Raw genomic sequence first — 11,524 nt, forward strand, 5'->3', positions numbered from 1 at the left:
CAGAAGAGTAAGAGCAAGCTAGGTAAAGTAATAAACAGCTGGGGAAGTTGGAGAAGGCATCAGAAAGGGAGGTGATGTCTGAGCCAGGGAGGAACTGTATCAACAACCAAGACTCACGTAGCCTTGCGTCCCCTGCACCAAATGGGACGGTGCTTTCCCTTACTTAAAGTTCAGCAAATATATAAATTTGGTAAAGCTGACAAAGCCTCAGTCCTGTGCCTCTCCTGGAGGTGAGGGAGGGGGGTCAATGAATCCACAGTCTGAAAGGGTAATTGCAGAGGTTGACACTGTACCTGGCTACGTACAGTATTGCTCAGGTGGTTGTCCTCGGACATCTGTGCATTCTGGAAGTAGGACAAGGGTGCGGGTAACTCTGTCATTGGAGCAACTGTATAGATACACTTTTTCGCAGAAAACAGAGCCTCTTGGGATTCTGAAAAAGGGAAAAAGAAAACAATCTTTTGTGTATTACAATTATACTTTTATTCTGAAACACTTTCACAAATGATTTTCAGCAAAAACAAACCTTTTTTTCATGTGTTCTCCTCCAGGCCACTCTTTCTAAGGACCTCACAGGCTGCTGTCACTTGCTGACTCCTGGATTAGGTCTGGAACAGATTTTACTGGGTTACCCAGAGTTGGTTAAGTTCTAGTAAATCCATTCACACTAATTAAACACTTACAAGACTAATTTGTAAACCAGAAATGCATTACTATGCCAAGGCCTTCAGTTGACAAACTTCTGTCAGCTCAAGTTACTTCTTGGTAATGAGTAGATCTACTTGAGAAACCAAATATTTTTAATCACTATCGTATCTAATGATTTCAGATCTAGAGCAAAGGGTGCCAAATGATCCTAAAGAATGTTCTTGTCAACATTCCTTTTCCGATCCACCTTAATTTATATCACCATAAAATTATGTTTTGTGCTTTTAATTTCTTTTGATCACCTCATTTTTTCCTTTACCACAATGCTCCAAGGCAGCAGAACTAGGTAACATATTTATTTTACAAAAGCAGAAGGGGATCCAAGTTCAGTGACTTGCTTAAAAGCATTCAGCTGGGCAGACCAAGATCAAAACCACAGACTCCTGACCCCCAGCCCCTCCTCTGCCTCCTCGCACAGCCTTGCTCACACACATTACTCCATCTCCCAGACCTCACCCTCCCATGTGCCTGTCGAGGTACCTGGATGTCCATCAGCCAATGCCTCAGGACTTCAACTTTGCTTTTCATTGAAAGTCTTCAGAAATACAGAGGAAAAAAAATGGTTTGCATACAGCAATACTCTAATTCATTTAAAGTGTCTAACTGGAAATAGAACTGCCATACGATCCAGCAATCGCACTCCTGGGCATACACACTGAGGAAACAAGAACTGAAAGAGACACGTGTACTCCAATGTTCATCGCAGCACTGTTTATAATAGCCAGGACATGGAGGCAACCTAGATGTCCATCTGCAGATGAATGGATAAGAAAGCTTTGGTACATATACACAATGGAGTATTACTCAGCCATTAAAAAGAATACATTTGAATCATTCTAATGAGGTGGATGAAACTGGAGCCTATTATACAGAGCGAAGTAAGCCAGAAAGAAAAACACCGATACAGTATACTAACACACATATATATGGAATTTAGAAAGATGTAATGATGACCGTATATTCAAGACAGCAGAAGAGACACAGATGTAAAGAACAGTCTTTTGGACTCTGTGGGAGAGGTGAGGGTGGGATGATTTGGGAGAATGGCATTGAAACATGTATATTATCATATGTGAAATGAATCGCCAGTCCAGGTTCGACGCATGATATAGGATGCTCGGGGCTGGTGCACGGGGATGACCCGGAGGGAGGATAAGGGGAGGAGGGACGTGGGAGAGGGGTTCAAGAAGGGGAACACAAGGCGGATTCATGTCAATGTATGGCAAAACCAATACAATATTGTAAAGTAACTAGCCTCCAATAAAAAAAATATATATATATTTAAAAAATAATAAAGTGTCTAAAACATTACCATGTACATACTTACATGAAAGCACGTTGTGAATGTCATTTCATTTCATGATCTTCTATCCTCTAAATATTATTCTGCTTTCTTATTCTAAAGATTTTTTTCATAAAAAGCCACATAAAACAACTTTTTCCTCCAGTAAAGGTATTGACTTCCAATTAACCCGTATCACCTATATTTGGATCATTTAAATCATGACAAATTCATAATCAAGGTATGCTTTCCTTTCTATCCCATGTATTTTGGGGGGGCCATGCCATGAGGCATTGGGGTTTTAATACTCCCACCAGGGATCAAAACCATGCCACCTGCAATGAAGGCACAACTACTTAACCATGGGACCACCGGGGAAGTCCCTATCCTACCTGCTTTTAAATACTGTGCCCACTTTTTGCCTCCCCTCCAACTTACTATGTGCCCACAGTAAGCTGGCATGAGATCAAAAGATTGTAAATTAATATTAACTAAAAAAGATGTAATTATGTAATGACACAAATCTGCTTAAAATATATAATATTAATTTGTTTTAAAAAGAAACTGAATAAATAAACTTATTTTAAAAATAAAATGAATTAACACTAACCGCAGGCTCCATGGCTACTTTCACGGGCACTGAGCACCAGGAGGGGCTGCACAGGAAGCCTCTGGGGTCACTGGTGATGCTCTGTCTCTTGATCTGGGTGCTAGTTACACAGCGGTGTCAATCTGAAAATTCTCTGCGCACTGTACCTATGATCTGTACACACTCCTATATACTTCCATTTAAAAAGTCAAATTGATGTTTGAAGGTGTAAACCTCTATTTAGGGTTTGAAAACATGTATGCTAGCTTACCCAAAAGGGAGGTGGATTCCAGCAGAACAGTTGTATTCTCAAAGTAATGAAAGCAAATGTTCTGACCTATGCTTCTAGATTTTTAAAAGTCGACTAATTGAGAAACGAAAGGCAAATGAGAAAAATATATACCCAACTGAATGCAGAGTTCCAGAGAATAGTAAGAAGAGATAAGAAGGCCTTCTTAAATGAACAAGACAGAGAAATAAGAGGAATAGAAATAGAGATATCAAAGGAACATTTCACGCAAAGATGGGCATGATAAAGCCCTAACAGAAGCAGAAAAGATTAAGAAGAGATGGCAATAATACACAGAGGCATTATACAAAAAAGGTCTTAATGATCCAGAAAACCACGATGATGTGGTCACTCACCAAAAGCCAGACATCCTGGAGTGTGAAGTCAAGTGGGCCGTAGGAAGCATTACTATGACCAAAGCTAGTGGAGGTGATGGAACTCCAGGTGAGCTATTTAAAATCCTAAAAGATGATGCTGTGAAAGTGCTGCACTCAATATGCCAGCAAATTTGGGAAACTCAGCAGTAGCCACAGGACTGGAAAAGGCGTTTTCATTCATATTAGGTATTATAAGTAATCTAGAGATAATTTAAAGTATACAGGAGAATGTGTATAGATTATATGCAAATATTATGCCATTTTATATAAAGGACTTCAGCATCCAAGGATTCTGTTAGTCATGGGGTGGGGCTTGGTGGGAGTTCTGAAAGCACTTATCCTCCATCCCCGCCCCCCACCAAAGCGACAACTGTATTTAAGACATATCTGTATTTACATGTAAAACACTAAAGCTAAGGAAAGGTGAAAGAATCTGCCAGTTTACAATTATAGGGCAAGTAACAGAAATTCCAGAAGCCAAATATTCTGACACCCACCCAGCCCAGGTCTTTTGCCAGTTCACCTGAAGAAAGCTCATGCCTCCATCGATGTATTGAAGATCACAGTGCTGCAGGGTAACCCTTCCTGGAAGAACTACCCGTTATATGGAGCTCAGTAGGAAGTGGAGGTAGGCAACAGGGCTAGCTAGGTCTCCAGTCAGGCCTGGAGAACAAACAAACATTGTTGGTACAAAGAAAGGGGCAGGCAAAGCTAGATCTGAGTCAGGGCCAGTAACAGCTGAAAACAATTGATGACTGCATGGAGAAGGCCAATGACCCACTGTCCCAGCAGCGTGGCAAAAAGACACGACTGGACCTTATAACATTACAAACAGTGCCCCGAGAACAAGAAAAGACAGTTGTTGGGAAGTAAGGATCTTTCACATGACCTGAATTGCAGAGGGAGTGGGAGTAGGGATGTAAGTAGATTTGGTGTTTTCTCTCTCTGGCCATCTGCTGAAGATTTTCTGAGGCTGATAAAGCACAACACTTGAATTCACTGCTATCCGTTTCCTTTTTCTCAAAACACTTGCTCAATCAGATAAAAGGAAAAAGAAATCCTTTTCTGATGGGCAGCTGTAATTTCTATTATACACAAAGACTAAAAGCCCCAGGAGAATACAAATAATCTCAAAGTTTAGATGTGCTGAACAGAAAAATCTATCTAACCAGAAAACCTTCTATCCATCAGCACTTTAAAAAGTATCACAGGACCAATGCTTGAAATCCCAAAAAGAAGCTTATTAAAAATTCATTTAGGGACATACCAACAGAAAAGTATGTTTCTGTCTCTCACTACCTCCCAAGGTAACAAACTAAAATTAATAATTTGAAATTAATCTAAAACGTCAGCAATACAGCCTAGAAAGACTCTCAATTTTAAGAGATTAGGGAGCAAACAATCTCCCCAGTCCCACAAGAGGCTTTGTGAAAGTGACAGGCCCTAAAAAGAGCAAGTATAGTGATACATCCAATTTGGTGATTTTTTCCCCCTGCTTCCTTCCTTCCCACTCTACTGTGAACCATCTGTGGTAGATTAGATTATTATTCAGCATATATTCACTCCCTCCCCCCAAATGCCCAAGAAAGGATGTTGAGCTTGGTTTTGTGAGTTGCTTTGGCCTCAAGGTGAGTGCAGTCTACTACCCACTCCATGCCTTTGGGCTCAACCTGACAACTTCCTTTGGTCATGGAATCTTGGCAGATGCAGCACAGTTAAAACTGTGCTTGTTCAGGGGGCCCTGCCTTCCTGTACTTCTGCTGTCCCCTCAAAAACTTATTTGGGTAGCCACTGCCCCTTCAGCCTGGGGCCCAGAACAAGAAGGGCAAAGCAGAACTGCCCTACCTGTCACCTTTAAGAAGAGTGAGAGCTAACGATCTAAGGCACTGAGTGGGGGAGGTCTACTATGTAGAGTTATCATGGTTGTCTTTAAATAATAATGGTTATGTGCGCTCAGAAGGTGCAATAAAAAATGAACGAAGACATAAACCTAAAATCCTTTATCTGAAACCCTTAGGACTAAACAGGTTTAGAACTTATATATTTTTTGGATTTTGTAAAGGTCAAAGGGAAAGTCGCTCAGTCGTGTCCGACTCTTTGCAACCGCATGGACTATACAGTACATGGAATTCTCCAGGACAGAATACTGGAGTGGGTAGCCTTTCCCTTCTCCAGGGGATCTTCCCAACCCAGAGATCGAACCCAAGTCTCCTGCACTGCAACATGAGGCAAATGCCATGTTTTATAATGCTCCCCCAGGGTATTAGATAGAGCCACAAAATCAAACACACTAATAAATATGTAGTGAAATATATACGAAGTCCTAAATTACATAAAGAGGTTCAAGTTAGAGTCTGCCGTCAAATGATTTAGGAGCTTTTGCATTTGAGAAGTGTGGATATGGGACCATGGTCCTGTATTATTACTTATATAGTTAAAGAGATTCTTTTCCTCTTAAATTTCATTTCAGTAACTCTACGTGGAAGATGTAATTACAATGAGACATTGTGGAAAATTTGTTGTGAAAATGGCAGAACACAACTAATCTTTAACAAAGAAAAGGACTATTCACAGTTAATTTGTAATTCATTGACTATTCTTAGCAACGCATTCTCTTGTTCGCTTTAGATCAACTTAAGGAACTGAAAAAGGGATGCTGCTGCTGCTAAGTCACTTCAGTCGTGTCCGACTCTGTGTGACCCCCTAGACGGAAGCCCACCAGGCTCCCCCGTCCCTGGGATTCTCCAGGCAAGAACACTGGAGTGGGTTGCCATTTCCTTCTCCAATGTGTGAAAGTGAAAAGTGAAAGTGAAGTCGCTCAGTCGTGTCCGACCCTTAGCGACCCCACCGACTGCAGCCTACCAGGCTCCTCCATCCATGGGATTTTCTAGGCAAGAGTACTGGAGTGGCTTGCCATTGCCTTCTCCGACAGTCAAACATTAATACACTTCAATCAACAAACACTTGTTGGGATTCTTCTACACAACCACACACTGGTAGGTACGGATGCTAGCGCACCCGATGATGCTTCTGGTTGCTTAAAGTGCTTACTATCTAGAGGGGAAGACAGACAAGACTGTTTTTACATTAATAACATGTTGAAATAAAATTATTTAGCTGTACTGAGTTATACAGAATACATTATTCAAATTAATTTCACTTATTTCTATCTTTAAAAAATTTGCTCATCAGAAAACTTAAAACTGACCTTTGTAGCTCTCACGTGATGTTTCTATTGGACATTGCTGCTCTAAAGCTTCAGTTCTTTCTCCGACAAACAGGCTTAATACTGAAAATCTCTGACAACCTTTTCCTTCCTGAAGCTTCCCTCCCTTCCTCAGTTTAGTGACACTGCATCGTGGAGGCTCTCATCCCACCACTCATTCCCCTCAGCTGGCTCCTTAGCCTCTTCCACCCTTCATTATCAGTGTTCCTAGGCTCTGCCTCAGAGAAGGCAATGGCAAGCCACTCCAGTATTCTTGCCTAGAAAATCACATGGATGGAGGAGCCTGGTGGGCTACGGTCCGTGGGGTCACTAAGGGTCAGACACGACTGAGCGACTTCGCTTTCAGTTTTCACTTTCACACATTGGAGAAGGAAATGGCAACCCACTCCAGTGTTCTTGCCTAGAGAATCCCATGGATGGGGGAGCCTGATGGGCTTCTGTCTATGGGGTCACACAGAGTTGGACACGACTGAAGTGACTTAGCAGCAGCAGCAGCAGGCTCTGCCTGGGCCTCCTTGTCCCCTCCTTTTCTTAGGCTTCTCCTCCACTGTTCCAAAATCAACTGGTCAGGCTATTTAAGGGACGCATGTTTACAGCTCCAGGCCTGTCCACGGGATATTTCAACTACTGGCACTTGAAAAGTGATACTTCCAAACCGATTTCTCCTCTTCCAGACTCTCTTTTGCTCCTAGCTTTCTTATTCCTATGATTGTGTCCCCCATTTTCCAAACAAAGCCTTCTAGTCAACTTCACATTTTACTCCTTGTTTCTCAATTGGCCGTCACATCCTCTTCATACTTTTCCTCCTTTCTAAGCCTCTGTTCACCACCAAAGGCCAAATTTTCATCATATCCCACCCGGATCATGCAAAAGCCACCTCAAATCTCTCTCATTCTAGACCTTACGTACCTAAGGCAAAGTTCTTGTCACAAAACTTATTAAGAGCAAAGCTCAAAACACCTTCCAAATCTGCCTGGCATTGATCACACAAAGGAGAGGCACTATTAATTTTTCAGAAAACATCCAAAAGAAACAAGTCTCTCCCTGAAATCTGAGGTAAAGCAGTGGGAGAGAAGAAGCAGAAGGAACCTGGATCCCTTTGTGAGGGAGGGGAAGGGGACCACAAAAGCCTTGCTGACAAACTTTCTCTTTCCTGCTGGAATGATTCTCAGAGACCAACTCCAATCCTCCAGTTCTCCCCAAATGGAAATTCACGCAGCAGTCTAGGATCAGAGGCAGCCACTAACTTAAAATTCAGCACCAGACCATATCCACTCAGAGGAAAGTATGCCCAGAGTTGTGATAACTATTTATCCAAGGAAGATGAGCCGAGGAATGTAAAAGCAGATGATAGATGCCGCTTCTATCATCTACTTTTCTCTGGACGGAGCAGGGAGGAAATCCATGCACTCAATAAATAAGCTTGTTTTTCATTGTTAAGGGCTTGTTACTAAATGGAGCTGGGAGGGGGTTTAAGTCGGCAGAACTCTGTAGATGAGTTAAAGGAGAATTGAAACTGGCTTTGGCAGGTGACTGAAATCAGCCAAATGCAATAGGCTCCCAATCTCGTTCCTGTTTTTATCCTCATTCGTAGGAGTGATTTAAAGTGCACACTGGGTCCCAGACGCTTCGGATCCAGAGAGCCGCTCTTCGTAGTACACCCTCTGAAATAATGCCCTCCTCAATTCAACTCCGAGGGTGGAAACCTTTCCATGGTGAAACATAACTCAAGTAACAAGTTGCCTTTAACCAGATGTAATCTCCACCTGCCTCAAACTTGTGAGAACACTTATGACTTTTACAACGTGCTCTGCCATATAGTGATTTGCCTGCCATTCTTATCTCCCATAGTAAACCTTGAACGCTTTATTCCTCTTGTCCAAAGCAGGCAAACAACGCTTGTAAAATCATTAAGTTGACTTTTCTACCAGAGAAGCAGATACTTATTTCAAAGGAACCTGCGGGATCAAAAAGTCAAGTATCTAAAATACAGGCAAAGCACTGGACATATAAGCCTCTCAACGGTCCTGAGTAAGGCAAAAGCATCAGATCCCGGTGTTTTCCGCCTCGAACCGAGACAGAAGGAAATCAGCCGAGTGACCCTCGCTTCCCCTGGACAAGGACACACTCGGGGGACGAAGCGTGGAGTTTCACCAGTTGCTCAACAAGAGCCAGCGCAAGGCGCTTCCTCTTTTCTCCCGCTCCAACTCCAGGCAAGACGGTCAATCCCCGCCCAAAGCACCTGCGCCCTGAGCTGTCTTCGAGAAACCTGCACTTCCGTACCAAGGCTGAGGAGGGGGACTCTCTCTTCAACTGGACTGCGCGCCGCGCCCGGCGCCCGAGAAACGGGCCGCCCCTCCTGATTCCCCACACGGGGTTCCTCGGTCCCCGCCCGACCGCGCCCCTCGCCTCATCCTCGAGGACACCGGCTCCGCGGCCCGGACGGCGACAAAGGGCCCGGCCCTGCCCGCAGCCGCCCGTACTGGCACCGGATGTGAGGCGCGTTCCTGTCATCCCAACTCCCCTTCGGGCACCTACCCTTTCCTCGCCGCCGCCACCGGCCTCTAGCAGCCGAGGCTCCTTCCCGAGCATCCGCTGTTTTGTTTCCGATGTGAAATCGCGGCCTTTGGAGCTGATGGCCCAGGCCCCACCCAAAAGGCTTCACCGCTGTCGTCACCTCCGGCCCGGGTGTCGTCGGTGACCCGCCCACCGAGGGGCGTGGCCTTGGAGGGACCCCAGAGGCGGAGGGGCGGGTCCCGGGGGAGGGGGTGGAGCTTCCGGTGGTGGCGATTGAGGCAGGGGACCTGGCGCTCCAGTCGGGCTTCTGACCCCGCCCCTGGCTCACCAACCCCCACCCCTGTGGGCGCCAGCGCAGGGAGGTTCTGAAATTAGAGGCTGCTCCTGAGCTGAGGATCTAGATGTCTACGTAAACTAGACCTACCGTGTGCTTCTCCCGGCCTACAAGTGATAGTACGTTAAACCTAACGTTTCTTTCATTTCTCTACAGGACCTATTTGTACAGCGTTTCTCAGTGCAAATCAGCGGCACCACAATCAAAAGGAAAAGCTAACTTAAATTGTAAATCCCTGTGCCCTCCACCCCCTCCCTAATGAATCAAGACTTTTGGTGGGTGAGAACCTTAGAAACTGCATTTTAAAAAACATCGTCTGGGATTCTTGGGTTCCAAGTTTAAGAACCTATCTTCCCAGATAGTAAGCTTTCAAAGCATGGCTGTCTTACTTTTGTAATATCCAAATGTTACAGAGTAACTGGTGCACGGTGATTGCCCTATGGTCCTTTTTTTTTGCCATCTGCCAACTTTCCATTCAGATGGCTGTAAAAACAGTACCAGTAACTAACTCCTTAAGTAGCAGACCACATACATACACTTACCTGAAAGCTTGTGTGTGTTAGTCGCTCAGTGGTGTCCTACTCTTTGAGACCCTATGGACTGTAGGCCTGAGACTCCTGTCCATAGGATTGTCCAGGCAAGAATACTGGAGTGGGTTGCCTGTGCCTTTCTCCAGGGAGTCTTCCCAACTGAGGGATGGAACCCTCATGTCCTACCTCTCCTGCACTAGCAAGTAGGTTCTTTACCACTGGGGACACCTGGGAAGCCCCTTAATGAATCAGTTCAGCTGCTCAGTCCTGTCCAACTCTTTGCGACCCCATGAACCGCAGCACGCCAGGCCTCCCTGTCCATCACCAACTCCCAAAGTTTACCCGAACTCATGTCCATTGAGTCGGTGATGCCATCCAACCATCTCATCCTCTGTCATCCCCTTCAGTTCAGTTCAGTCGCTCAGTCGTGTCCGACTCTGCGACCCCATGAATCACAGCACGCCAGGCCTCCCTGTCCATCACCAACTCCCGGAGTTCACTCAAACTCATGTCCATCCAGTCAGTGATGCCATCCAGCCATCTCATTCTCTGTCGTCCCCTTCTTCTCCCGCCCCCAATCCTTCCCAGCATCAGTCTTTTCCAGTGAGTCAACTCGTCGCATGAGGCGGACAAAGGATTGGAGTTTCAGCTTTAGCATCAGTCCTTCCAGTGAACACCCAGGATTGATCTCCTTTAGAATGGACTAGTTGGATCTCTTTGCAGTCCAAGGGACTCGCAAGAGTCTTCTCCAGCACCACAGTTCAAAAGTATCAATTCTTCGACGATCAGCTTTCTTCACAGTCCAACTCTCACATCCATACATGACCATTGGAAAAACCATAGCCTTGACTAGACGGACTTTGGTTGGCAAAGTAATGTCTCTGTTTTTAATATACTATCTAGGTTGGTCATAACTTTCCTTCCAAGGAGTAAGCGTCTTTTAATTTCATGGCTGCGATCAGCATCCGCAGTGATTTTGGAGCCCAAAAAAATAAAGTCTGACACTGTTTCCACTGTTTCCTCATCTATCTCCCATGAAGTGATGGGACCGGATGCCATGATCTTTGTTTTTTGAATGTTGAGCTTCAAGCTAAAAACCAAAGGTGAACAGTGGAGAAATGTTCAAATGCACAGGTAGTTAATCAGAAAACTGAAAATGAAATCAGTAACAGCACCTGGCCAAATGAGACTTTTTATTTCTCTTAAAATTTCCCAAGATAACCCTTCGGATTCCTAGAGCATCAATCCTCAACCCCTTTCTCCTCCCCGCCCCAATACATGAATGCATTTAAATAAGTTTTACACACAACTTTATATTTAAAAACAAAGTAGCATTTGTTTTTCCATTAACAGGAAATATTGGTGAAATAAAAAGCTTGACACCCCCCCAAGTAAAATTTTTTAAAGTTCTCATCTCCGACTTCCCTCCTCAAACTTCACAAGGGTAGGAATTTTTGCCTGTTTGTCCACATATATTGTAAGTGCTGAGAACAATGCCTAGCACATAAAACAGTTCTATACATTTGTTAAACAAGCATAGGCTAAAACCCATCCGTGAACTAGTTTAATCTCTTTGAATGCAACCTGGGATGTAAGTAGAAAGTCTTAAAATGCTGGCAAACTATCTTAGGAACAAAAACTTTGTGCAAAGATATTCATGGAGTATTATTAA

The 11,524-nt window shown here is 44.2% G+C and overlaps 1 protein-coding gene across 3 annotated transcripts in view; it reads right to left on the bottom strand.

Moving 5' to 3' along the window:
- Window positions 1–9,149, bottom strand: part of PSEN1 (presenilin 1) — a 75,213-nt gene extending 66,064 nt beyond the window's left edge. The window contains exons 1-3 of one of the 3 annotated variants that reach the window (XM_055435564.2): window positions 9,010–9,149; window positions 527–608; window positions 306–433 (exon numbers count right to left, since the gene is read on the bottom strand). In XM_055435564.2, coding sequence (XP_055291539.1) covers window positions 306–380 — 75 coding nt within the window. In that variant the 5' untranslated portion in view covers window positions 381–433; window positions 527–608; window positions 9,010–9,149. Of the gene's footprint in view, window positions 1–293; window positions 434–526; window positions 609–8,754; window positions 8,932–9,009 lie in introns of those variants that run through there. The other 2 variants (XM_055435562.2, XM_055435563.2) reach the window with 2 other exon arrangements.
- Between the last annotated feature and the right edge of the window lie 2,375 nt (window positions 9,150–11,524).

The sequence above is a fragment of the Moschus berezovskii genome, chromosome 9 (assembly GCF_049115385.1).
Source record: "Moschus berezovskii isolate FMDL1 chromosome 9, NW_MosBer_1.0, whole genome shotgun sequence".
Classification (NCBI taxonomy): domain Eukaryota; kingdom Metazoa; phylum Chordata; class Mammalia; order Artiodactyla; family Moschidae; genus Moschus; species Moschus berezovskii.